The 27,319-nt window shown below is 41.2% G+C and overlaps 1 protein-coding gene across 7 annotated transcripts in view; it reads left to right on the forward strand.

Annotated features, from left to right (window-relative positions):
* pard3bb (par-3 family cell polarity regulator beta b) overlaps positions 1 to 27,319 on the forward strand; it is a 251,581-nt gene that overhangs the window by 149,262 nt on the left and 75,000 nt on the right. For 5 of the 7 annotated variants that reach the window (XM_047815109.1, XM_047815103.1, XM_047815105.1 and 2 more), the window contains exons 17-19: positions 5,458 to 5,502; positions 19,704 to 19,913; positions 24,871 to 25,096. In XM_047815109.1, the coding sequence (XP_047671065.1) occupies positions 5,458 to 5,502; positions 19,704 to 19,913; positions 24,871 to 25,096 (481 nt within the window). The remainder of the gene's footprint in view (positions 1 to 5,457; positions 5,503 to 19,703; positions 19,914 to 24,870; positions 25,097 to 27,319) is intronic. The other 2 variants (XM_047815106.1, XM_047815108.1) reach the window with 2 other exon arrangements.

The raw sequence follows: 27,319 nt of genomic DNA on the forward strand, positions 1-27,319 counted from the left end.
ACAGAAACACGAGTAGGCAAACTTTATATACAGGTGAATCTCAAAAAATGAGAATATCAAGGAAACATTCATTTTTTTAATCGCACATTTTTATTTCAAACATTGAAACTTTTGTATATTTTGGATTTATTCCACATGAACTGTAATATGTCAAGCCTTTTCTCTTTTAATTTAGGTCATTATGGCTCACGATTCATGAAAATAAAAAACCCTGCTTCTTAAAATATTAGAATATTTCATGAGATAATTAAAGAAATAATGTATAATACAGAAAATTCAATCTTCTATCTAAAGTATGTGTATTTTTGCACTTAGTATTGGGTTGTGGCTCCTTTTGCACAAATTACTGCATCGATGCGGTGTGGCATGGAGGCCATCAGCCTGTGGCACTGCTGAGGTGTAATAGAAGCCCAGGTGGCTTTGATAGCAGCTTTCAGCTCATCTGCTTTGCGGAGTCTAGTGTCTCTCATCTTCCTCTTGACAATAAACCATAGATCCTCTATAGGGCTCAGATCAGGTGAGTTGGCCAATATATATATACATATATATATATATACACACTCGGGTACATTTAAAAAAAATGACAATACTATGGAAAAGTTCAATATTTTTTTGCAAGTTACCTCAGAAAATGAAGTATTTCAGGTACACTAAACTATTAGTCCTAAAGCAGTGGTCATTTTTTTCCCCCCGAAGCCCTACTTGAAAAACATTATCACAAATGATGCTGGAATGTATTCTGTGTAATATCCTTCAGGGGGAGGAAGTAACGTTGCCTGGGGCGTCTCTCGAGATCTACCATGGCAAGGATATCGAGATAGGAAAGCACAAAGTAATGAGAGCGAGGGCTGAGATTAGAGAGGTGCTCTTGGTTCCGATGAGATGAGAGGAAGCAGAAGGGAAGAGCGAGCCCACCGGGCCATTGCCTCTGAGGGTGGGAAGGCAGCGTGAAACCGAAATGAAATGTCGCCTTGTGCAAGTCATTTTCTGTATGGATTTGATGGGTGCGATGGCTCTAAAAATTGAATGCGCACCATGAAAATTGAACACTGCAGCACATTTTCAGACGTTAGCTAACAATGACCCTATTAGCTACCCGTGTTTTTTTCCTCCCATTACACTGAGAGAGAGAGAGGAATATTTCACTCCACTGAAACACTGGATGCAGCAGAATTTCAATTGCACTTCATTAGCTGTCTCACATTTGGTTCCTCTGATGTGATGTTCTAATAGGAGCACAAACACACATGTACAAGAGATCACATTTTATTTCTCCATTCAGTCTCTTCTTTCCTTCCTTCCTTTTTTTTTTTTTTTTTAAATTACATTTAGCACCTATTTAGGATGAATATGTCTAATGGTCTGGTAGAGTAAATACGATGCTTCTCTTTCAAACACTTCTCTTTAAATCCCACCAGGTTTCTGAGAGCGAGTGTGTTTACATGTGCAGTAGTAATCTAATCCTTTCAGATCTCACCAGCTATCAGATCGTTCAAGTGGTCATGTGAACGGCATGCTCCGTTATCTTAAATCGTATTAAGGCTCTTATCGTCATTTGAGAAATCAGATCCATGATAAAGTGACGAACAGAGTCTGTGTTCATGCTGCATTAAATAGGTTAAAGGATGCCTTTGTTATGCCGATGTGTGAATATGCTGTATATAGTGAAGAAGACCATGTGATTCACGTTCCGTTCTGAAACATCGTCCAGAAATCACATGTTGCTATTCTGATGATGCCGCTGCCATCTGAGCCCAAAGAGAAAAACTGGCTCTGCTCGGTCAGCGGGACGGATAGGATGCTTTCTCCATGTCAGTCACAGTGACATGAGCCGATTGTGGCTATCCGTGAGCTCATGGACATATACAGAATAGAGCGGATAGCTTGGACCTCTGAGTAAGTTGCGATGCCTGTGATGCGGTTTGGATGATGCAGGTTTTATGAGTCCACCTGGCTGGTGGGTAGGAACTGGCTGAAATGGTGGTTGGAAATGGAACACAGCCCTACATTAAGTTACTCACATACTAATTATTTTAAACAATATTTAAAAGGTAATAAAACGTAATAAATGTAGTGAGGTAGGACGCACTAAGAACAAAAGTACAGTTTGGCATTTGGCTTTATTTCTGGCATCATGGACATTTCAGGTCATATGCTAAGCTTTCACCTACCTAGCAAGTAGAGTGTGTGTCTAATGCAATTATCACACACAAGAGGTGAATCTTTTAATTCACTTTAATGAGTTAAATCATTTGTCCCTATTTATACTGCGCTTCATCACCACCGCTCGTTCAAACATTAAAAACCTGTATAGCGAGTAAAGTGCTAATAGAGGACATAAACACGTAGCTAATCAGCAACGAATGGATCCAGAGTTTTAATCAGACAGCGGATCATACTTATGATTCTTTAATAAGCAACATTTTATTCTGTTCTGTTACGTGTTACTGATATCAAGCTCAGTAGAATGAATTTGTCCTCGTACACTTAACACCTACTTAATACCAGTGACTCTCTCTCAGAGAGCTCTTCATTCTTATAGCTTATAGTGGACACCTATGTGAGGTCTTTGTTTTGTTCTTTTGATCACAAATAGTTTTCAGCTCTAGTCTTCCTTTGTGTGTGTGTGTGTGTGTGCGCGCGCGCTCGAGTGTGTGTCCAAGGCCAAAGTGTGTTATTCTCCGGAGCTTTTCTTTTCACCAGCAGGGTACGGACACAAACGGTCGATGAGAGCGTGCCGTTGCCAGGAAGTTAATGCCTGCATTATTCAATGACCTATTTCTGTATTGTTTCTTCTGGTTCTCTCAGAGGATTGTGCAGAATTAGATTCAGTAACACCGGGAAATACCATTAACCACACTGGGCTAAAGAAGAGACCTCAGTATAAATGCAATAACAGTAAAGCCGTTACTCATCGGCTAAATTTGTGCGCGTGTCTGCGTGTCATGTTTTGGAGTTATTTTGTATGCTATTGTGAGTTCTTCTGTGTTTTTGTGTTTTTTGTTTATTATTAGATTATTATTTTGTTTGTGTGTGAGAGTGAGTCAGAGCAGGTTTGGTTTTCTGTTTGTGTTTGAGTTTTTTGTCATTTTGTGCGTGTGTATTTGTGGTCTTGTGGAATCTGATTGGCTGTCCATGCTGTTGTGGTAAACTTGGGCACAATCTTGTAAACCTTGTGTGTGAAACCGAATACATTGTTTCTGAGGCAGCGCCGGGATAAAGCGTGCCCTATGTGCCAGCCTTAACATCTCCCCAGCTCCAGCACACACACACACACACACACACACTGTTCTACACACATGCATGTGATGTACTTCCTAAAGAAGGCATTACTCATGTCAGGTTATGTTTCTTCTTCCTTCATATTAAAGCTTCAGGCTGATTTCTGATTGACTTCAAACTAACAGTAATAAACTCAGATGCACATTCAGTGTGCGTTAGCAGTTGCTCGGTCACTTGTGTTAGCTTGTTATTCGCGTTTATTGCAGCTTGTGGTCACCAGAGCCGTTGTACTTCCCTGCTAGGAAAGACTGACCTCATAAAAAATGAAAAGCATTATTTAAGAGAGAGTGTAGTGTAATGAAAATCTCTTACTGCTGCTCTTTCTGGCTATTTGCTACTCTCTCTCTCTCCTTCCTAAATCCTGTGTATTAGCCTAGCCACTGCTGTTAATCCCTAATATTTAACAGTATATGGTTGTCAGAGAGCCCAGACTCTCATAGCCTGCTGCCTGTGTCTGGCACAAGCAATAATTACACCAAATCTCAGCCAATTTCCATCCAGCCATGTTTATCCTTAAACATTGAACCAGTACTAGCTAATGAAAACCAGAAGAGCATTGCACATAGATATGTATATTCCCCCTCTCTCCTTTCCCTTTTAATGGCTGCGGTTTGATTGGGAGTATTTACCCAGTAGAGGTTCCACTTGCTGTCAGGATCTGGTTACTGATGTATTTTCCATTTTCATGGCACAACGGAGCGCAGCTAGTGCTAGCACCTCAGCGCAGCCATGTGTAGTTACACAAGCAGCACAGCTGCTCCAGCTCAGAGCTTCTTAATGAAACCCTAACCCTGCTCCTACACACACACACACACACACACACACACACACACACACACACACACACACTGATTCCTCCGCTTTAAACACGTCCTGTCCTTGCTACTGGAGAACAGGGGATTTCAGCTTCTGGGAAATTGACACATGGTAAAAACCTGTGCAAAATAGTTCAGATTGTTTCCTCATGTCTGAGATTTATACAGTTCATCACAGCCATGTTGTGTCTTTCTCAGTCTCTAAAAAGAAAGCAGTCAGAGATGAATGTCTCTAATCCTACATTCATGCTAGCAACAGGTTGTAGACTGTTGTGGGCCTTGATCAACTGCTACTAAGGTTTTTCTTCTATAGCTTCTAAAGCTAACATGTTAAACACAATAATCAGTGTGAATAAAGTGTTTTGTTTGTATGATCGTTCAGTAAGAGACTGTTTAGAACAGGATAAGAAGAACCCACAGTTCTGTAATCTGAACTATTTGCAGGAAGTCAATAAAGTGACTTGGGGAACTGATGAATATTCAGACCACACACACGATACACTGGTGTGAGGAATCGATTGAGCCATTCTTTTTTTGTTGTTGTTGCTTTACATTGTAAGTTACAGAGAATCACGTGTGAAATGAATTCAAATCTTAATTCTCAAATCTGTCACACTGTTAATTTGTTGCTGAATTTGCAGCTCTGTTCAGTTCCTTGAAAAAGTTCAATTTGTCACACTTTGTTTCAGATCCTCAAACAAAATGTAAAATTAGAAGTGACATACATGGGTGTGTCTAGTCTAATTATACCCAGTTATCAATTATGGCTGCTTATTGGCAGGGTTGCACAACTAATTGGATAATTACTTTTTCACACAGGACCATTTGTTGTTGGACAACACTTTTGCTTCAATAAATAAAATAATCACTAAAAAAATGCAAAATATGGAGCATTAAAAACTGTTTTTGTCTTGTATTAAAGTTAGCTTGAAAAGCTGAAATGATCAAGTGAGACTAATAAGGAAGAGAGTCAGTGGTTTTTCACCGAAATTGTACATAATAAATGCATCGTTCACGTTGTGTCTTGCTGGTAGGGTTTGTCTAACACACACACACACACACACACACACACACACACACACACACACACACACACACACGCACACCTTCAGTCCTACATGTTACTCTGGTCACCTTTAGCTGATGGGAGACTCCTCAGCAGTATGTAAGGGTGTAGATTAGAAAACTTTTTGCTGTTCATGTGCATGCAATTAGCAGTCGTTAAAAGGTAACCTGAGCATGTGCACACTTTTCCCCCACCTTCCCTAATCTCTCTCTCTCTCTCTCTCTCTCTCTCTCTCTCTCTCTCTCTCTCTCTCTCTCTCTCTCTCTCTCTCTCTCTCTCTCTGTCCTTTTCAAGTTGCAGATGAAAGCAAAGTAGGATGCCTGGCGGGCCAAAAGTCAGGTAAGGAATGCATGCACACACATTCACAAACACAAACAGCTGTGTCCATGCAGTTGGCCCGTGCCTTGTTGATGGAGGGCCTCCGTGTGTCGTGATGCTGATGGATGGGGGGCTGACCAATCAGATGCAGAATAAAGATGCAAGAGCAGGCGAAAGCACATATCCCATGACTAGTCTGTAGAGCTCACACACAAACTCAGAATACTTCTACACTTGTTTTGATTGAATCCATTTGCAATGTTTCCTAATGAACTTAATCGCTCCGGTTCCTTTAAATATAAACAAGCAATTTAAGCAGTGTTGGGGGGGAGGGGGGTTCTTAACAAATGAAAGAATTATACTACTTGATTGTAATTGCAGTGTTTATGTCGATCTTTTACGGCATCTTTCAGTCGTCTTCAGTCTGCGCTTTGTTAGCTGGGGTTGCTGTACTGTGGTGTTCACAGAGAAGGAGATACAGTTTTGTACAGTTTGCATTCCATCACTGGGAACCATGCACACACACATTCACACATTCATTATACATAGAGGCAATTTAGACATGTCAATCTAGCTACTGGTGTGTTTTTGGGAGGTGAGAGGAAACCGGAGAACCTTCCACCTCTCTAACCACATTCAGTAGGTGAATTTTTCATTTAAAGTCTGCTGGACTAACAGTGAGATGTTCGGTTTGGTGTAAAAACGAGCCCCAAGTAATCCTGGGAATCAGTCTCTAGTCCATACTGATGTAGCGTTTCCTTCATGGGCTGGGCGATGAATTAGTGATAGTCTTCTTGTACTGATTACACTTTTAGAATTGGAAAGAAACATAGAAAGTCTGACCAATCATTTTGCATTCAAGTAAAGAAAAGATTAATTGAATACATTTGAGCTGCCTGCTTTAAGCGTAGCAGAAATAACATGTGAAATTGGTCAGTGATTCAGTGAAGCAAACCTGCAGTGATAACGCCATCCTCCAAACAAACCCAGAATCAGTCTGGTGTAAGCAACTCCATGGTTCAGGCCAAGTGGTTAAAAAAACCCTTAGGCTGTAACAAAGCAGAATCAGTCAATCTGAATAAAATCTGCATGCCGAAAAAGCCAATGCAGTTAAATAGAAAAGGACACAGGAATGCAGAGGAGGAATTTGCTCTGGGGTTAATTTGACTTTGTTTAATACATTTACAGTCAAGTCCATACGTATTTGGACAGTGCATCAGTTTTAGTATTTAAGCCTCTTTGGATTTTAAACAAATATTCCATTAATCACAATTTTATTTATTTATTTATTTATTTTTATTTTTTATTATTATTATTATTATTGTCTTTCCATTTTCACAGACTCAAAAGTAAACGGACAACTCTATTTGACCTGCTTCCTTTTATCGGGGCAAATGAAGTAGCTAAAAGCTCTCAAGTGTTGCTTTTGGTGCCTGTTCACAGGATCTGTGCTGCAGTAAGGTTTCAGTGGAAGTGAAGAGTGCAAGTGGCCATGAAACCATCACTCTGGTGGTGTATAGAAGTAAAGTTTATGATGAACGTATCACTTGTGGTCGTCTCTTCTGACCTCCACCTACCCGTTTCTCATGCTCTCTCTGTCCGTCAGTCAGTAAAGTCATGCTTTCTGTCTCTTCTAGCATGCTCATTTTAGTGACTTCTGCTGTAATCTGATTGGAAAGATACCATTTTTCAAAATATGTCTGTCTGTTGCTGGATCCAGCTTGCTTACTTCTTCTTTTACTTTCGACTTTTCCCATTAGGGGTCACCACAGAGAATCATCTGTAGCAAAAAGAGTATATAGTAAGTACTGGGATGTACTAACACACTTTCATTTGAAGAGCACATTGTTGCCTAGTAACATACGCTGTTCCTTTTCCATTATGCCATATAATTTATTTTATCTTTTCTTTTTTCCACATTTGGATCACAAATCTCCTTTTTCAAGGAAGGAATCGTGCAATGAATTATGGGTAATAATAGCTGAAATAGTGTCCATGGATCAACTTTCAAAATCTGCCAGAAACAGTAGAAGTAGAAATCTTTGGGACACTCATTTCAAAATACTACAATTTGGGACACTATTTAGGATGGATAATGGATGGTGTGTGTTTGTGTGTGTGTGTGTGTGTGTGTGTGTGTGTGTGTGTGTGTGTGTGTGTGTGTGTGTGTGTGTGTGTGTGAGAGAGAGAATCTGAATGAATGTGTGTATGTTTACAGCCATGTTGTGTTTCTGCCTGATCTGATAAGATAACCTTGCGCGTGTGGTCCACAAGCTGTACACATGTTCACCAGATGTTTACTCTCCTTGTTTAATCTCCCCCTGTATACTTTACAGTCTGGACTTCACCTCAGGTCCAGCTGCAGTCAGAGTTAAATGAGGGAGATGATGGTGCAGATTAAAGAGAGGAAGAGTGAAGGGTTTTGTCTGAGAGTTTTCCCCTCTCATAAGTATCTCTCTTCACCTCTAGCCAATACAAGCTCTACTGCAGAGATCGCAACCTGGTCCTGATCATTTATCTCCTTCCTTCCCTCAGTGACCATGTATCACTCCTGACATGTCTGCTACTTATGGCACTGTTCCCCCTAGCAGATTCTAGCATTGTAAGGAAACACAGCGAGGTCCACAATTCTGAATTCGCTTCCAAAATCTTTGTATTTCATCACTAATCAGAAAGGGATATCGTTTGTTTTATTCGTCTTCAGTTATGGCTTTATCCTGATCATGGTTGTAGTGGATCCAACGTGTATCCCGGAACACCAGTCCATAACACACATACTGTACCTTCACACACTCATTCACACAAAAGGCAGGTTTTCTTAGCCCATCCACTTACAGGCATGGTTTGAGGAAACAAGAGGAAATCCACATGGACATGTGCAGGATATCTGAAACTCCACACAGACAGTAATGTGATTGCATACACACGTATAGCTTCATACTACAGAAAATAGTGACATTTTATTTTTTTATGCTAGATTTCTTTTGTGTTTGATAATTCACTCAAATCTGTAACAAGGTGTTGTATCTTTTACGATTATATGTGTGTGTGTGTGTGTGTGTGTGTGTGTGTGTGTGTGTGTGTGTGTGTGTGTGTGTGTGTGTGTGTGTATATATATACGGTATATGTGTGTATATGTACCACCACCACCACCATTCATACAGTATAATATGACTTATAACAAATGGTCCAGGCCATGATATTTATCATTAGGGCTACTGCTTTCTGTGTCTTTCTTCTAACATACTTATTTGACTTGTGCTGTAATCAGATTTAAGGAAATACCATTTTTCAAATATTTCACATCAGATTTCTATAAGCAAGCAGAAAAAAAGATGCTCCTGGCTTTGGGCTCATGGACAGTATAATCTTCCACCATCCGTTAATTTATCGAATAGCGGTTCCATCTTTGACGATGTAAGCACCGAGACCCAGTCACTTCAATGATCTTTCTCACTGTAACATTTCACTTTTCATCATGACACCTCTGTAGATTTCTGTTTCTGAGCTGGCCTTTGACTAATGGCTTGCTTTTCTATCTTGGCATGTGTGATTTTTCTCCATGCTTGCAGTAAAAACAGGCCTGGTAATACTTTTAATAAAACAATCCATTCTTCTGCAGATTTACTGATGCTCGTGCTAATGTTTATTGACAGGTCAGTGAAGGCTTTGCTGACTAGGTGGCTTTGGTGGAAGCTGGTGTACGAAGGAAAAAAAAAATAGGCCCCAAATGCCTCTTCATGAGCTTTGACATATTTAATTATCAAGATAGTCTTAAGAGCTTTGGCTGCATGCTTTTAATCTACCTAAAACCACTTCAGTGCTACGTTCTCTCTCTCTCTCTCTCTCTCTCTCTCTCTCTCTCTCTCTCTCTCTCTCTCTCTCTCTCTCTCTCTCTCTCTCTCTCACATTTGTGGCCAGTTCTCATGTGATTTCTAGCCTTAGAATCCATTTCCCATCAAAATTGTGTTACACCTTCCTCTCCAGGAGCTCTGTATAATCACGTTGCAGCTGCAGGAATCTGGCCATTTTGCTCCTTCACTGAGGTTTTAGTCTGCTGAAGGAGAGACTGATGATGAAGATGTAGCTTGTGTGCAAATTCCTCATGTCTAACAGTATAACCTGACACTGTCCTGCTGTTAGTATCTCCTCTGCAATATTGCTTTTCTTTCTCCAAATGGTCCTGCTCTCTGCAGCACAAAACAGCTCCTCCAGTCACAGTGTCGTGCTGAGGATTGGATTTATCAGTCGTTTGTGTCCTTTCTGCTGTGTTTGGGAAATGCAGTAAGCAGGGAAAGGATTTGATCATGTTACTGCTGCTCGTCTCATCAGAACAGACTGTCTGAGTTTAGGAAAGAAGAACAAGAAATCAGTGTATATCTATTAATCTCTCTCTCTCTCTCCCTCTCTCTCACTGTCTCTCTCTCTCACACACACACTCTCCCACTCTCTCTCTCTCTCTCTCTTTCTCTCTCTCTCTGTCTCTCTATCTTTCTCTCTCTCTCTGTCTCTCTAACTCTCTCTCTCTCACACACATATTCTCCCTCTCTCTTTCTCTCTAACTCTCTCACACACACACTCTCCCTCTCTCTCTCTCTCTCTCTCTCTCTCTCTCTCTATAAGAAGTCTTAATTTGCAAGACATGTTATGAATTAGAAGATCTTATAAGTATTAATGAATTAAATTGCTAGCCTATTATTCAGTCATTTGTCTTAGAGCATATAATTCAGTCACAGCTATAAGATAATCAACATCTACAGTGATGATTGAGGTGCGGACTTACGACAGGAAGAAATGTAAATCTGAACCCATAATGGATTTGACCTTAGATTTTGGGGATTTCTTTTTCTACTGCGATTAAGTGAGGAAAAACGATCAGCTTGCACACTTTTTAGAGTTCAGTGGATCTTTTCTATTATTTTGTATTTAAGTTAGTGAATTTATTTATTTACTTTTACTTTTATTTATTTACACAATTAACTATTTATAAATTCAATAAAAAGCCATAGCTGTACAAGCCTAAGCCGACAATCACTATTTTAATTGAGTTATTTCTAAAGATAGTTTTAAATGTTACTGAATCTCTCTCTCTCTCTCTCTCTCTCTCTCTCTCTCTCTCTCTCTCTCTCTCTCTCTCTCTCTCTCTCCATTCCCTACAATCCTTGAGCTCATTTCTTTCATCTCACATTAATTTGTTCCCTTTAAGCTCTCAGCTACATATCCAAACTGCCTTTCTCTCCTTGTTCTCCTCAGAGTGTGTGTGTGTGAGGCACTAAGTTTCCTGCCAACAGTATGAGTGGCATAGAAGCAAAGCACCCTGGGAACTCCTTTCCCTCATTGCTCATGGCTGTGTGTGCAGACCGCAGGCCACAGCGCTTTGGTTCCAGAGCAAACACCCAACCTTCCCACTCAACTCATGGAAAACACCAAGCTCGCCAGGCTCGAACCACTTCTATTGGAAAATATGATCATATGATGGATTTTCTCACTTGAATTCTATGGTGGTGGTGTTTTGTTTTGTTTTTTTCTAAATCTAAAGGTGCAGAAAAAGGGAAGTGTCTTGTGGAGGCATAGCACATGGACATATTTCTAACATGAATCATGCAAGCAGAATTTATCCAAACTAAATAAATCAGCTTATTATAGTGTTCAGCTGAGATAGGGGTCATTCCTCATCTGCCCTTATGACTGACCTTTAACTTTTGTATTGCTTAAAAACATTGTCATCATTGCCTCTGTTTGACCCTGTTGTTGGCACTCAGTGCACTATAGATCAGAGAAGAGCTCATTTCTCTGGTTAGTGCAAGACAAGGCCTTGGAAAAAGGTGTGTTGTGACAAAGCGGTGTTCGGTGGTGTATTATTCACTCACAGCTTTAGGGAGAACTTGGAAAGAAACATCTGTATGCAAGACTGACTCCTGATTCATGTGAGGTTTAGTGCTGACCCACTCCGTCCTGCCAGAAAGCCACGACTGGGATCCAGCACCACCTATTCTACATGCAGGGACAGTGGAAACATCAGGTTTCCAGTTTTGTCCTTCACTTTCATTTTTAATTATAGTCATCTGTACCATCTTGTAGAGCCAATAGACCAGTACCTTGTTCTGTGTCTCAAAACACATTATATTGTAGGGATGGAACTGTTATCTGAATACATTAAACAAAACAGTTATGAAAAAATGTATGAAGGCCATTTGTTAACTTTAGCATGAAGAGTCATCATTTGTTACTGCTTCATGTCATTTCCATACGAGATGTTTCCTTTAGGAAGTCGTTTGTATTTACATCTCATCATCTGTAGCTTTGTAACTGAAAACCAGCAGCAGACCTTACAGCAAATTCAGTAAAACCTACACCAGATTTTAACAAGACACTGTAAATGTGATGGGTCAAAATTGGTAGGAGGTTCAGGAGTAAAACGCTTTAATGGTGCCAATAATAAACCTTGCCTTTAATTCTGCTTGACGTCTTTAATATTTCAGTAGTTAGATTACATTAATAGAATCGTTCCGAGCGCCGTGATCATGCATTTTTAACGCCGCTCCACATACAGTTTGAGGTTCTGCTACAGTGCACGTTTGCCAGTCCTCTCAAGCACCAAGACACCATTTGAGACAGCTTTAGTGCAGTAAGTGGTAATTGTGGGTGCAGCTCTGTGACCCCAGCTGACAGATGCTCTCTCTCCTGTCTCGTTGTTGTTGGTGCATTTTCGAGCCATCTGCCCTTTGTCTAAAGAGCGCTCAGCAAAAAAGATGAGATGTAATGAATGTCAAGCACTCGTTCACGCCGGGGCCAGTGCAATCTTAATAAGCGTACGGTTTCAATGAAAAGCAGGCATGAATGGAGCAGACGCCGCTCATCTGCGTGTAACGCGAGCCGTATTGTTAATGGGGGTGTTTTCACCTCAAAGGAACATCACATTGCAAATGTTTTACCCGACTAACAGCCAAAAGCACATCATGGACATGATAAGAAACTACAATATTGCAAACACAGTGTGTATGGCTCAGTTCAGGGGAAATGCATCTAAGTAGAATCAGGCGTTTTTATGTAGTTAGTCTTTGGCCTTTCCTCTGCTTTGATTGGCCAGTGGCGCTGCGGTCACTTTGCTGAGCCGCAGCACAAGCTGCTCCTTAACTGTTTGACAGCTTTGTTTGAGTCATTAGCCTGTAAAAGTCTGTCTTTTTTTTTATAATAATTCGCCTAAGTGAGGGGAGAAAATTGCTGACAGCCAGTGAAAAGGGCGCCCGCAGATGTGTTTCCTTGCCTTTGTTCAGACAGACAGAGAAAGTTCTCGGATTTGTCTGAGGTTTTCCACACCGTGCCAGGAACGCCAGCACATCCAGGTCAGGAATTTCAGTGGAAATAAATAAGCAGAATTGAAGTCTGTCGCTTAGAAACACGAGACCACCAAAGCATCCAAGAGATGAGAGAGATGTGTGTGTATGTTTGTGTGTGTGTGTGTGTGTGTGTGTGTGTGTGTGTGTCTCAAACAAAGATAAACATTTATAAATGGGCATTTAATGCTTTTGTTTGATGTGTGTGAATGTTCTACATGGGTATGTCTGAAATGGAAAGGTTGCAAATCTTGGCTTTGATACAGTAGGCATGCATAAAGGAAAGGATTTCAGTTTGGGTGTGTGTGTGTTTGTGTTGGAGAGAAGAGGGGAAAGAGAGATTTGTGCTGGCTGGTAAGTGTGCAATTTTGTGTGTTAGAGAATGATATCGATTGTATTTATGGCAGCTGTGCTGATGAAGTCTCTCCGATTCTTTACTTCCTTTGTGTCTGTGTCCTTTAACAACCTTCCTCCAGATTACTTTCCTTCTGAGTCTGCATTTTACACACACACGCACACACACACACACACACACACACACACACACACGCACACACATGCGCACGCACATGCATGCACGCACACCAGTGCGTTGACTGAAAGACAGATGATTGCATAGGCTCGGGTAAAGAAATCACATAAATCCCCCTTCTCCTCCCCTCTCTCTCTCTCTCTCTCTCTCTCTCTCTCTCTCTCTCTCTCTCTCTCTTTCTCTCTCTCTTTTCCTCTACTACTTTCAGATTAAGCTACAGAATCTCATGTTCTCTCTTTCTCTTTGCCCTCGTTTTCTTTTTCTCCTTTTCCCCTTGACTATGTTGTTGTTGTTGTGGTTGTTGTGTCCCCTTCTCCGGTGTGGTTGTTGAGCTCGTGTGAGTGCATGTGCACATGCGTTTGTGTGAGGAAAGACAGTAAGGAAGCCAAGTTGTTTATACTGAATTGTGCAAACCTTCAGAAGCCGGGCCATGTTTAGGAATCAGCAGTAGTCTGATTTGTTCCTGCGTGTAATTGTGACTTGGAAAACAAACAGCCATCAGCCAACCGAGAGCTCCTCTGTCATCCTACTCCTCTCTCACTCCCTCCCTTTTTCTACTCCCTCGCTTTGTCACTGTCTTTCCCTCTGCGTATTTTTCCTCCACTTCTCTCCGTTCGTAATTGAGAAGAAGTTCGGTGTTGACGTGAGCTGAAGGCCACCATGTTTGCTTGATTGGGATTGATGGATTAATTTGTGTAGTGGAAAGCCATCTGGTTGCGTAGGTGTGTGTGTGAGTGCACTGTCGTTTGCAGGTGTCTCTGCACTTAAAGTCTACATTTTCTCCCAAATTCTTTCCCATCTCTCTCTCGCTCTCTCTCTCTCTCTCTCTCTCTCAGTTCATTGTTCTTCATTACCGGGTTTGCCACGATCCTGGAAAACATGCGAATGTAACATGGAAATCTATAAAAGAAGTTTAATAAAGGGATGAAAAAAGTGTGAAATCAGGCTGTTAAGCCACTCAGATTATGAGGTTCTTTTTTTTTTTGGTTTATATTCCATCATTAGCTGAAATAATTTTCACTTAGCGGTGCTTAGAATTCTTGCACCACATTTTAAATGTATTACTTAACAGTTTAACATCAGCAGCCCTCGTTAGTGACCTTCTGGAAGCACCAGCCCTCTTTTACAAGCCGCTGCAGAAACATCGGCCTGTGGAGGTGTTCCAGAGGTATCACGTGGACCTGCTCATAACAATCCAGTTCAGGTGTTTCCATCCCTCTCAGTGCAGCTTACAGGTGAACAAAGCCACACCGTCCCCATAGACTTTCATTGGCAGTGGAGTGGATCATTCATTCTAAACCTGCCACTTATTTTTTTTTTCCCTCGTCAGTTCAGGAACTTTGTTTGCTATGCAAATGTAAGTGCTGTTATAGTGAAATGGATGTGTCTAGGAGCAACGATAGCTCAGTCATAAAGGTGTAGACTTCGCATACTCACAAGAAGACTGCAGCTGCACAGACTTCTCTGCCTCTCATTGTTCTGGTGTCCTGCATCCTGCCTCCCATTGCTGATGTTTATCCTGAAAGGATCATTCTTTATTCCTTTATCTTCTCTTCTGTAATTCTATAGAAGTACTAAACTTCCTTCCAGATTGTCCATATGCCGGTTGCTCTAAGTCTCTGTTTGATCATAGGAGAGAAGTAGTAGATGCAGGTAGATAGCTGTGTTTGTTGGGGAGCCCCAAACCCACCCCCACACCACCTCGTACTCCTGTAGGCCGCAGTATTCGGTTTGTTCCTGGGAGATGGATTTTATTAGCTTGCACTGATGTGCTGGTAGCCATGCTAGGCCATCGATCACCCTGTTTTCACAGTGGCAGTCTCCCTGTCTCGTTTTCTCTCTCTCTCTCTCTCTCTCTCTCTCACTCTCTCTCTCCCTGAGTGGCAGTGACCCCTCCCAGCCTTCCCCTCTCCGCTAACCCAATAAAGGTGAACTGTAATTATGAAATGTCTTTTAAAAAGTCTGCCGTCGGCAATTATGAGAGCAATACATCTCCTCCACTTTAAACATTATTACACAGACCGAAGACAGAAAGCCTTTTACTAATCGTCCGACCCCACAGCGGGTCTTAAAGCCATATTCTGGATTTCAGATTTTCAAAGCTAGCATTCTGTTTGGGAAGTGTGAATGGACCGATGGGGTTTAAATTAGCAGCAGCTATTTTTTCTTACTGCTGAACACAAACATGGATTAAAGATTAAACCTGTTCTCCTTCACCACAAAAATGCCAGTCATATCGATCTTATAAGGGTCATGTTCATTTCGACTGTCGTGTATTTGTGAAAATATCTCGAGCACTCGGTGCGTGGGGGTTGATCACAAGAGCTTTCACATCATTTGTGGAAAATTTGGGAAACTGCAATTTCAAACGCATTCACATCAGTTGGATCCATGGCACAGATGTAAACTTCCAGCAGTATGTAGAGGTCTGTGTGCAGGGTCAGATAAAGATCATGCTTTCAGCTCATCATATGATGCTTTGCAAATGGTTCAAGGGAAGTAGCTGAAGGGGTTTTTTTGTTTCTTTCTTTATTGGAATGCCTGTGTGAATGCTGTTCTTTTTAATAATTCAACATATGAGCATTTGAACTTCAACTAAACAAATAAAACCAAAGAAAAGTCTTTTTTAAATCATCTGTAAGGTGTAATTTGTACTTAAAATGGATCAAATTGCCTACAGGTGTATCACATCAGGTACAAATTATTAGAACATTGTTACAGAGCATTTTGATGGAGGCTTGTCATATTTAAACCTCAGATATTTAGTTTGGCTGTTGTTGAAGTGAGAGGTATCATCGCGATGAGAGCCAAAGAGCTCTCTGAGGCCTTCAGAAAGAGGATTGTCGATGTTTGAGTCTGGTAAGGGATATAAAAAGATCTCAAAAATCATTTACAACTGGAGAACATTTAAAACAACTCCCAGCATGGTCAGATCAGGCCGTCCAAGCAAATTCACCCGAAGAGCCGACTGCAAGATGCTTAAAGAAGTCTCCAAAATCCTTAAAATATCATCACGGGACCTGCAGCAAGCTAGTTTTGGCTTCGATTGTTTATTTGATTTTTAAAATGTACTTTTTTTTCTAAATTCTTTTGAGGCACTTTTCCTTACTCGGTAGTTCTGTTTTGTTTTAATGGTTTAGTTTAATATTTTAACATTAGTGTGAAAGCAAAAAATAACCCCCAGACATTATATTTCTCAGACCAAGCGAACCTTCAGTTTTCCTCGCACAACACTGTATCTGCTGCTGTTTGCAGAACAATAGCTAATAAGCAGGTTTATCAGCATAAATCGGCCCTGTCGTCTGTCACACGAATTTTAACCACAACACGTGGCAACATCTCCAAACATAAATACAACCTCGTGAGCTGCTAGTGGAGTCACTCAGCATAACAGCTTTTACACCGACTACACTGGAAACTTTTGGGAAGTTTTCTAATATTCCAGTTTTTTAGTAGTGTATATAAAATATATATATAATAATAGAAATGGACCCTCCGAGTAAGAAGTTCTATAGAAGTGAACTGCTGAATGTTTACTACATTTTCCCATTAAAATGAAAGGTTACAGTCGCCCTTGAGTTTATTTAAAGTAGACAATTACACCACACTACATGTCTTTTGAAGCTGATACTAACACTGTCTAACAAAAACTCCAAAACAATTCCAGCAGTGAGAAAGAAACGAAGAAAGAAGCGGTTAAAAAAAAAAACAAAAAAAAAAAACAACAACTAAATACTGCTTTCGGTCTGTGTGTAGTATGTAGCTGTGCTCAGTTTGATGGACAGGAGTGCATCCCTTATCGCTGTAGAGTACACAGTGTTCTCTTGTAAGAATGTGCAGAGGCAGACAGACGGAGGCGGCGGATGACAGGAAGTCCTCAGCAGAAACATCACGGTGACAGCCGACCTTTAAAATCCTGCTTCCTTTCTCGTCTTGTAAACCTGGCAATGTTGTGCTCACAGTAATGCACTAACAGGTGTCATGTGTTTGCCTCAGCTTTAATGGGGTTCCCCAAAAACACACACACACAGGGAGAATCAGGTAGCGTGCATCTAAAGTGACATTTATCGCCGTCAGACATTACACACCTGGTGTGACACACACACACAAAGTCGAACCTTTTTGTTGCATACCTTGTAAATCCTTCTAGCTACTACCTCTTGCCCATTCCCTTTGACACTGTTGTCCCACATTAACATACTAGCATGAAACCAGATTTTAGCTCTTTTGCTCAGGTTCTCTGAATTCCAACCTGTTCCAGTGGGTTCTCCATGGACTAGCATCTCTAAAGTGACTTCATTCGAGCATCCAGTCAGTGGACAGCGCTAATTACATTGCTCCTAAAGGATCACTCCAGCGCATTCATCCGTATCTCTTTCCATCGCATCTGTAGTGTATATGTGATCACCGTGAACAAGACGTTCTGTACGTATTCCTGTTCCAAGTAAAGAACAAAAATCTCACAGATACACTACAGATGTGTTGGTTGATTTAGATTGATAAAACACTGGCATATTCCTTTAAATAGGAATTCTATTTCACCCAAATCCTCTCCTCTGTATTTTTTCCCTCTGTCTCAGGAGGCCAGCAGCATCTGTACATCTTTTTCTGTCTTCTCTCTTTGTAACTGAACGTGTCATCCTGGCAGTTGTCTTCTAAGGTGCTAGAAATTCCGTTATATCTTTTCATATACGCTTTTCAAAAATAGCAAGGCATTAAGGTTCACCTTTCTCACTCTGTCTGTATGATGACATTTAACAGCTAAATATAATGCTTGTTGTCTGTGATGCATGACTGGTTTGTCTTTTCTATATTCAGCTTGCTTTCTGTTCCTTTTTCTGTTTGCTAAACTTCTGTTTTTTTTTTTTTTTTCATGAAACCTCCAAGCCAAGCTATGTATTATTTGATTTGAAAGGTTGGGAATTTGGTTTGGGTGACTTTGTGATCTCCAGTTTTACACAAACTCCTCTACGATAGCTTAGTTTGATATTCACAGCACATAAAAAAACTATTTGGGAATCGTTTGTACTCACATTGTCATCTGACAGGACACGATGAAGCCTTAGTACATTACATTTCCACCTATTCTAACACACCCACCAATTCGAGGCTTTAGTTTTTGTCATACGTTATTATCCCAACTAATAAGGGTCAGAGCTCATCAGAAATGGGGTTTTGGAAAGGTTTAAAAAATACGCATCATTCTTCCCTCCCTTCATCTCCCTGCCTTGTCTGCACTCATACATGTTCTCAATTGTATTGATGTTTATGTTTGATGTAGGCTTTCTTCGTCCCACTCTTCTCTTCTCTTCCTCCTCTACCCTTGTTTTGTTCTGGCTGACCACAGAAAACACTGTTCCCACTTCCACTTTTATTTAAACAGCCATTAGCCAGACAGATCCGCGGTGCCGCCAAAGGAGCGGGCCGATTGGAGTTCCAGCGGGGCACAACACCTGTCGATACAAAGATTTCTTTATTTATGAATGAGAGTGTTGCAGTGCTTTAGCTAATGGTTTGGGTGAGGGATTGGACAGCAGCAAGAGGACTGGAGATGGAAGGATGGAGTAAAAGTGAGAGAAGAAAGAGGAAGGGCCCTGATTGATGGAGGTACTGCTCTCTGGTTCAGTCTCCTCATTCATCACTTGCTGCAGAGCACAGTGTTTAAAAAGTCATTTTCATAAGAGGAAGAACGCAGTGATGCAAGAGAGGGGGAGGGAGACTTTAACCCCGTTTACTTGCCTCTCTCTCTCACACACACACACACACACACACACACACACACACACACTTTCCTAGTCTAATGCTTTTATTTGGATTAGAAGCCTGAACGTTTTGATCCAAATTAACATAGTCTCACTATGACTGTGGGCTATTCCATGTGTTCTACATTAACACTTTACAGCACAGAGCAAATCCTTATTTTTACATTAATGATGCTAGTTATGATGGAGGAGTGTGTTTTTATAGACCCAGTAAAACCATGTTTCATGTCTTGCCACACACAGGCTATCCACTGCAGCCCTTATTAACTTTTAACTCTGTCATGAGTGTGTTGTGCCAGGGGAGAATAGTCAAGCTGTTGAATTGTGTCCTTAATCAGCATGACTATTGAGTTTCTAATGTGAAGAGTAATAAATAACAGATAACATGCAGGGCTTTTTAATTCCAGAGTGAATGTGACTGATGTTGCCTCTAGTTTTCTAGTCCTATTATGGTATATATTATACACAACTTATTCAGACTGAATTTTTTATCCGTTTGTTTTGGCATAACATTTAAATTGTGTCTATAGGAAAGGTTCTGGTAGGAAAGCAAATTCAAAACTAATGTGATGTCTTTGTGTCGCTTTTCAGCTTTCTCTGGTGTGGAGCTGGGTCCTACTTTGGGCCTGAAGAAGTCCAGTTCTCTGGAGAGTCTGCAGACAGCCGTGTCCGAGGCTCAGAAGAATGACCTGCTGCTATTCCACAGGCCTCGTGCTCACATGGTGAGGGGCCGTGGCTGCAACGAGAGCTTCCGTGCTGCCATTGACAAATCATATGATGGCCCTGCTGAGGAGGACGATGGTAAATGAGCGTGCTCTGATGTGTTTGTATGTGTAGTGTCATGTCTGTGCTCTAATATGTTTGTATGTGTAGCGTCATGTCTGTGCTCTGCTGTGTTTGTATGTGTAGCGTCATGTCTGTGCTCTGCTGTGTTTGTATGTGTAGCGTCATGTCTGTGCTCTGCTGTGTTTGTATGTGTAGTGTCATCTCTTTGCTCTGCTGTGTTTGTATGCATAGTGTCATGTCTGTGCTCTAATGTGTTTGTATGTGTAGCGTCATGTCTGTGCTCTGCTGTGTTTGTATGTGTAGTATCATCTCTGTGCTCTGATGTGTTTGTATGTGTAGTGTCATCTCTGCTCTGCTGTTTGTATGTGTAGTGTCATGTCTGTGCTCTAATATGTTTGTATGTGTAGCGTCATGTCTGTGCTCTAATGTGCTTGTATGTGTAGTGTCATGTCTGTGCTCTGCTGTGTTTGTATGTGTAGTGTCATCTCTGTCCTCTGCTGTGTTTGTATGTGTAGTGTCATCTCTGTCCTCTGCTGTGTTTGTATGTGTAGTGTCATCTCTGTGCTTTGATGTGTTTGTACGTGTAGTGTCATCTCTGTGCTTTGATGTGTTTGTATGTGTCGTGTCATCTCTGTACTCTGTTGTGTTTGTATGCATAGTGTCATGTCTCTCCTGCAGTGTTTGTATGTGTAGCATCTTCTCTGTGCTCTGCTGTTTGTATGTGTTGTCATCTCTGTGCTCTGCTGTGTTTGTGTGTCGTATCATCTCTGTACTCTGCTGTGTTTGTATGTGTAGTGTCATCTCTGTCCTCTGCTGTGTTTGTATGTGTAGTGTCATCTCTGTACTCTGCTGTGTTTGTATGTGTAGTGTTATCTCTGTGCTCTGCAGTTTGACTGCTGCTTTTAGATGTTCTGTACCTTCTCTAAGTACGGCAGTGTGCACATCTGTGCTATGTTCTGTTGTAGTTCTGTTGCCATCTCTGTGCTGTCATATCTAGACTTTGTGTGTGTGTACTGTGCATGGGAAATGAGGAGTTAAGTGAGCATCTGTGTTCTTGTCATGCATTTCCTGTTTTCTAACACAGTTTAATTGGCCATCCTGCAAGAGAGCAGAGAGTAGACAGACAGAGAGAGTGAGGGAGAGAGGGAGAATGAAAGAGAGGGGAAGAAGGAAAGGAGACGAAGGGAGGAATGTGTGACAGAACAGAGATGTTGCTCATTATGCTCAGTGTGAACAGGCTGGCTCTGACAGATACAGCACAGTTGAGGAACAGCAGTCTAAATCCACACACACACACACACACACACACACACACACACACAATATTCAGTACAATTTATTCTACTGCAGCCACACACCACCTGTGCCTTCTTCTTACCTTCCACTGAGGTCTTTTTAAACATGCAACAAAATATGGGTAAGAAATAGAAGCTGAGAAATAGGTATGCATTTAACATCTACTGTAGTGCGTCTTCTTTGGGCTTGGTTTTGCATTTCTGCCTTTAATATGGTAAGTCATGGCAAGATTTTTAAATGCTGCATTTAAATTGATATGATTCCTTCACCAATGACACAATTTTTCACCAAAAGCTCAAATTTTTGAACAATTATTGTTTGTTTGCATGTTGCACTTGAAGCTAGGCTTGATGTTAACCAGTGGCTGAACTTTGCACCTTTACTGGCTAGTTGCAGTACAGAAGGTTACATAGCTATGGATCTGGAAGCTGTTCTGTTTGTATTAATACAAATCTATTTGTATTAATCTCTTCTTGTTTTTAGAACATCCATTGCAAACCCGTTTTTTTCAAACCCAAATCCAGTTTACTTCACCACTACGTCATTGTCGATTTCCACCTGGGTTTGTGGTATTCTTCTATTATGGCTGCCAGTGTTTGCCTCTACCACAAACATCCAGTTTGCCAAAATCATCTAAGAAGAACTTAGCGTGTCTTAGAGAAGAGACAAACTGAATATTGTTCAATTAAAAAAAATAGTTCAAGCTGAAGTATATACAAACGTGGCCTTGAAGCCATCAGAGACCTGACTAAAAGAAATGCTAACAAACCCACATCTGTTCTGATTAGCCAACCCTTTTGTCTTCTCCACTGTAGACCAATCATTATGGCAAGTGCTCCTCTTTCCTATTTAACACCGATGTTTATTCGGAAAAATCACCATAGCAACATTTACGAGAGGTTCCCTGTTTCTTCAGATCATCATCCTGCTGCATATAAACAGTACCTTTGATCATCATACAAGTGCATCATTTCTCATAAAGGTCTCATATACTCCTCGCTTTTAACACGCATGTCTCCAAAACAAACTTTCCGAGATTTCTCATTAACACAAATTATCATGATTCCTTTTTTCCTCTTTTTCTCTGTCTCTCATTGATGCTGCATTCAGTGTGAACACAGCTGGTGTTTACCGACATGTGGAGATGGTTGGAGACAGATCATTCACACACACACACACACACACACACACACGGGTTATGACAACAGCAGCCGTGAGAGGGACAGTAATTAGGCACATAGTGTTTCTCTCACATCTCATTAGCATGTGTGCTATGGGCTGCTAATTCTTCTGTGTTCAGAGAACAAGGCTAAAAAACCAGCTAGTGTGAGTTTGTGTACGTGTGTGTACAGGCACAGAGCCGCACATCTACACCTGTAACAGACGTGTCCTTCCAGGCTCAATCAATATTCTCTTGTTTGAGCAGCTTTGCCGCAAACCTTCCTCGTGTTGGTTCTTGTACACGTGTTGTGCTCGTGCTACACATGCAGTTCAAGTGTCCACCTACGAAGGATTGAGGGAATATGTCAAAAGAGGCTAAACACCACACAAGAGCATTTAATAAGCCACCCTCTCTTTAAAAAGAAGAAAAAGAACTGCCATGCATCATACATCAGGATGGAGAGCAAATAAAAAGGGAATTAAGGGCAGGATTTGGTTTGCTTTGAAATGGCTTCCTTTGGATTTCTTTCAACTATGTGCAGCTCAATTACAGCTTTGATATATTAGAGCATGCCGATGGCAGGTAATACTCTCCGAGCGCTGTTGTCAAAGCCATCCTTTGCCGTCTCCCTTCACCGATGATGCTACATTTGTAAAGATTTCTCTTCAGCTTGCACGGACGTCTCTCGCTTCCTAATGTGCAGTGCGGTGCCGCGGATTAATAACCAGGCTGCACACGAACGGGAACAAAAGTGAGTTGGGATGCGGGTTAGTGCGCCGCGAGATCTGTAGCAACGCTTTCAGGACGCGTTGTGTTTCTGAATAATGCGGGCGCTTTGTTGCAGATGCAGCCAGTTTTCTGTGTGTATGGATTCAAGCGGCTGTTCTACTTTTGTTTATGCAAAGTACAGCCTTGGTTAGAGCCCCAGTAGAACCACCTCAGCCTTGATCCCAATGGCACGTACTGTATGTGTGTGTGTGTGTGTCTGTGTGTACGTGGTGGAGCTCAGCTGGGAAGAGTTTTTTTCCGCTGTTGCGTTTCTGTTTTATCTCTTGCGTTCAGACAGCAGCAGTTTAGCTGCAGTGCTGGAACCAAGCTTAAACAGAAGAGCAGAGCCGGTGGCAATTCTTCTTGAACTTTTGCTGAATTTTTTTGTCTAACTCGCACTTAATAACTGATACTGTCTCAGCTTTACTGCCCGCACACGGTGGCATGAACAGAGGACAGTTTACAGCCATATGCTGTCTAATGAAATGTTGGCCTGGTACCAGGTGTGGTGTGAAGAGGATGTCTGAGCTTCTTCGTCCAGCCTCTGTCACATCTCGTCAGTATAACCAGCATCCTGGAGATGCTAAGCTTATCATGCACCTGCTCTGATCAGCACACTGCAACCATCCGAAGCCTAGCGAGGCTTAAAGTCTTTATTTCTGTTTTTAATGCTAAAACAAACTATAAATACTTTTTGAGGCTAAATATTTGCTGTACAGATGTTCACGTTTGATGCCACTGGTTGTACACACTTTCCCAAATGTACAGATATGCACAACTACAGTTTCACTAAAGAGTACACTAACAGATGGTTATGTTAATGGGTCTTTTGGGGAGTTACTCAACCTTTCTTCTGTCTCCTTCCTGCCTCTCTTGAGTTCCTTCTATTTAATCCATCCTTATCCTTCTTTTAATCTATTTAAGGGGAAATGACTTATTTATTTATTTCTAAATTACACTATATTTGATTTTTATTTTCTTCTGTATGTCACTTGTCTACACCTGCAGCGATGCAATAGATCAGCCACAACTCTTCAGTGCTACAAATAAAATATTGGCAGAATGTAATTGTATTATTTACAATTGTGTTGTCTCTGTGGCCTCGTTGACGCTCCCCTTAATTATAGCGACTTCTGCAGATAACATTAGCATTATAATGGTCTCACATGGATGCCCCAAATCTCCCTCTTGCTTTAGTGAATAATCTCACCTGGACAGTGACAGTTCTTTGTCCATCCCAGGGCTCGTTTACGATATACGTTTACAGAACATCAGTTTCAACGCGTTGACTCTACATATCGAAGGGAAATGATTTAACATTCCACTGTCCCACTATGGATTTCCGTTTGAGTCTGGTACCTCTCAAAGTTTCTTCCTCATATCATCTCAGCAAGTTTTCCCTGGTCTCTGTCACCTCTGGTTTGCTCATTACGGTTCAAGATCTACATCTGGATTTCTCTAAATTTGCTTTCGAGCAAAGGATTTTGTTTAAAGTTGAAATTAAATGAAATTTAAATCTCTTCCTTACTAGCTTATTAGTTACAGCGAAGCTCAATAAAAGTTATGTTATATATGATGTTAGTATGGTCAAAATAAATAGGTCAAGTTATTTCTTATAATGAATGAATTTAATAAAGATTTGTTTGTAAGTATAGATTGTTATATTTGTAGACAATGGAGGACAAATGGATGTGACATTTTGGATTGTGATTGGCTTGTCTGTCTGTGTCTCTTTCTCACTTTTAGATGAGGGCTCAGAGGCAAGCTCGGGACGGGACACCCCAGCTAGCAGCTCGTCACGTCAGGGGCTGGGAGACAACGACGAGAACAAGAAGGACAAGAAGAAGAAAGCCAAAGGAAAGAAGAAAGACAAGTTGAAAAGTAAAGTGAAGGACAAAGACAAAAAGAAAGCAGAAGAAGCCACCGAAGATCCAGATAAGAAGATGAAGAAAAAGGGATTTGGACTGCTGAGGTAGTTTCTTTTTTTCCTCCACTCTTTCTTTTAGAGTCTTTTTCCTCTTCTTTCTCTCCGGTACTCTGCAGAGTGGCAGACCGATGGTGGTCGCGATGCATCGTTTGACCTGGATGGCCGAGTGTGATGAGAACGAGCTGAGAAATGGACTGTAATGGAGTTTGTTTCAGGTCACACAGCGGGCTTGAGCCTAGAGCCAACGTTACTGGGCATGAATCATAGGGAGAGCATCTCTGTGTGTGTTTGTGTGTGTGTGTGTGTGTGTGTGTGTGTGTGTGTGTGTGTGTGTGTGTGCGCAACTGCTGTTAAACGGAGCATTCTGCCCTCAGCTCCATATGGCATGTTGTCTGTGTGGCAGTGTGTCCGAATGCTGCAGTCTCTGCCCGCTGCCATGGCTAATCTGCATGGCGAAGGGCACACAGGCCAACACATGTCCACATGACCATTTGTCCACTTTGCGACTGTAGCCGTTCTGGAGGGCGGAGCCACTGACTGTGTCAATGCAGAGGACACACCGCATGATTAAGTGAGCGAATCAGAGCGTGGGCATCCCGACCAGCTCCACCTAACGGGCAATTAACTTTTTAATTGTTTTTATTTGGCTGTCTACTGGGAGAGCTGAGGAGTGCTGCCATACACTGCAGTGCTGCCATGATCCACACTGTGCACTCCAGCAGAGAGAGAGAGAGAGAGAGAGAGAGAGAGAGAGAGAGAGAGAGAGAGAGAAAAGAAAGATGCTCTCTCAGAGTCAGTGTTATCAAGTAACCGGCTACATTGTAAGCATTTTGTTTTGTTGGTATTTCAGTGAATTTTAGACTCTAAGGATATGCAGCAAAAATGTGCCAATGTCAGTGGTGATAAAAATGCTGTTATGAAAGATCATCTATTTTATCACACAAGAAGTGCATTTGCATTTTATTTGCATGCCAGCTGTGATTGGTAATAAATGTAAGTGAGCCACAGGTCCCAAATTGCAGTACTGTTGTTCTAAATCACAGGTATCAGCCACAAGGCTCCCAGGTTAGACGCAGCCCGCTGCCTTGTTTCATTCGTATGGCACAATCTTACAAAAAAAATAATATACACAGCCTGAGATAGCTGTTCAGCATTTTTTACATTAGGTCAGTAATATCTAGAATGCATGCAGATCAGACCCACATTTTTAAAAAAAGCAATCAGAAATGTGTTGTGTTGGCCTTTAGTGTGGCTTAGTGATGAGTGTGGCTTAGTAATGCAGCGTTTAGTGTGATTGTGTTTACTGTGATTCAGAGATATTGTGTTTAGTGATTCAGCATTTAGTGTGGTTCAGTGTGATTCTGTGTTCAGTGTGATTCTGTGTTCAGTGTGATTCTGTGTTCAGTGTGATTCTGTGTTCAGTGTGATTCTGTTTTCAGTGTGATTCTGTGTTTAGTGTGATTCTGTGTTTAGTGTGATTCTGTGTTTAGTGTGATTCTGTGTTTAGTGTGATTCTGTGTTTAGTGTGATTCAGTGTGATTCTGTGTTCAGTGTGATTCAGTGTGATTCTGTGTTCAGTGTGATTCTGTGTTTAGTGTGATTCTGTGTGATTCTGTGTTCAGTGTGATTCTGTGTTCAGTGTGATTCTGTGTTCAGTGTGATTCTGTGTTCAGTGTGATTCTGTGTTCAGTGTGATTCTGTGTTTAGTGTGATTCTGTGTTCAGTGTGATTCTGTGTTCAGTGTGATTCTGTGTTTAGTGTGATTCTGTGTTTAGTGTGATTCAGTGTGATTCTGTGTTCAGTGTGATTCTGTGTTCAGTGTGATTCTGTGTTTAGTGTGATTCTGTGTTTAGTGTGATTCAGTGTGATTCTGTGTTCAGTGTGATTCTGTGTTCAGTGTGATTCAGTGATTGTGTTTAGTGTGATTCAGAGATATTGTGTTTAGTGATTCTGTGTTTAGTGTGATTCTGTGTTCAGTGTGATTCTGTGTTTAGTGTGATTCTGTGTTTAGTGTGATTCTGTGTTTAGTGTGATTCAGTGTGATTCTGTGTTCAGTGTGATTCTGTGTTCAGTGTGATTCAGTGATTGTGTTTAGTGTGGTTCAGAGATATTGTGTTTAGTGATTCTGTGTTTAGTGTGATTCTGTGTTCAGTGTGATTCAGTGATTGTGTTTAGTGTGGTTCTGTGATTGTGTTTAGTGTGGTTCAGAGATATTGTGTTTAGTGATTCTGTGTTTAGTGTGATTGTGTTTTGTTTGATTCAGTGTGA

The sequence above is a fragment of the Tachysurus fulvidraco genome, chromosome 6 (assembly GCF_022655615.1).
Source record: "Tachysurus fulvidraco isolate hzauxx_2018 chromosome 6, HZAU_PFXX_2.0, whole genome shotgun sequence".
Taxonomy (NCBI): Eukaryota; Metazoa; Chordata; class Actinopteri; order Siluriformes; family Bagridae; genus Tachysurus; species Tachysurus fulvidraco.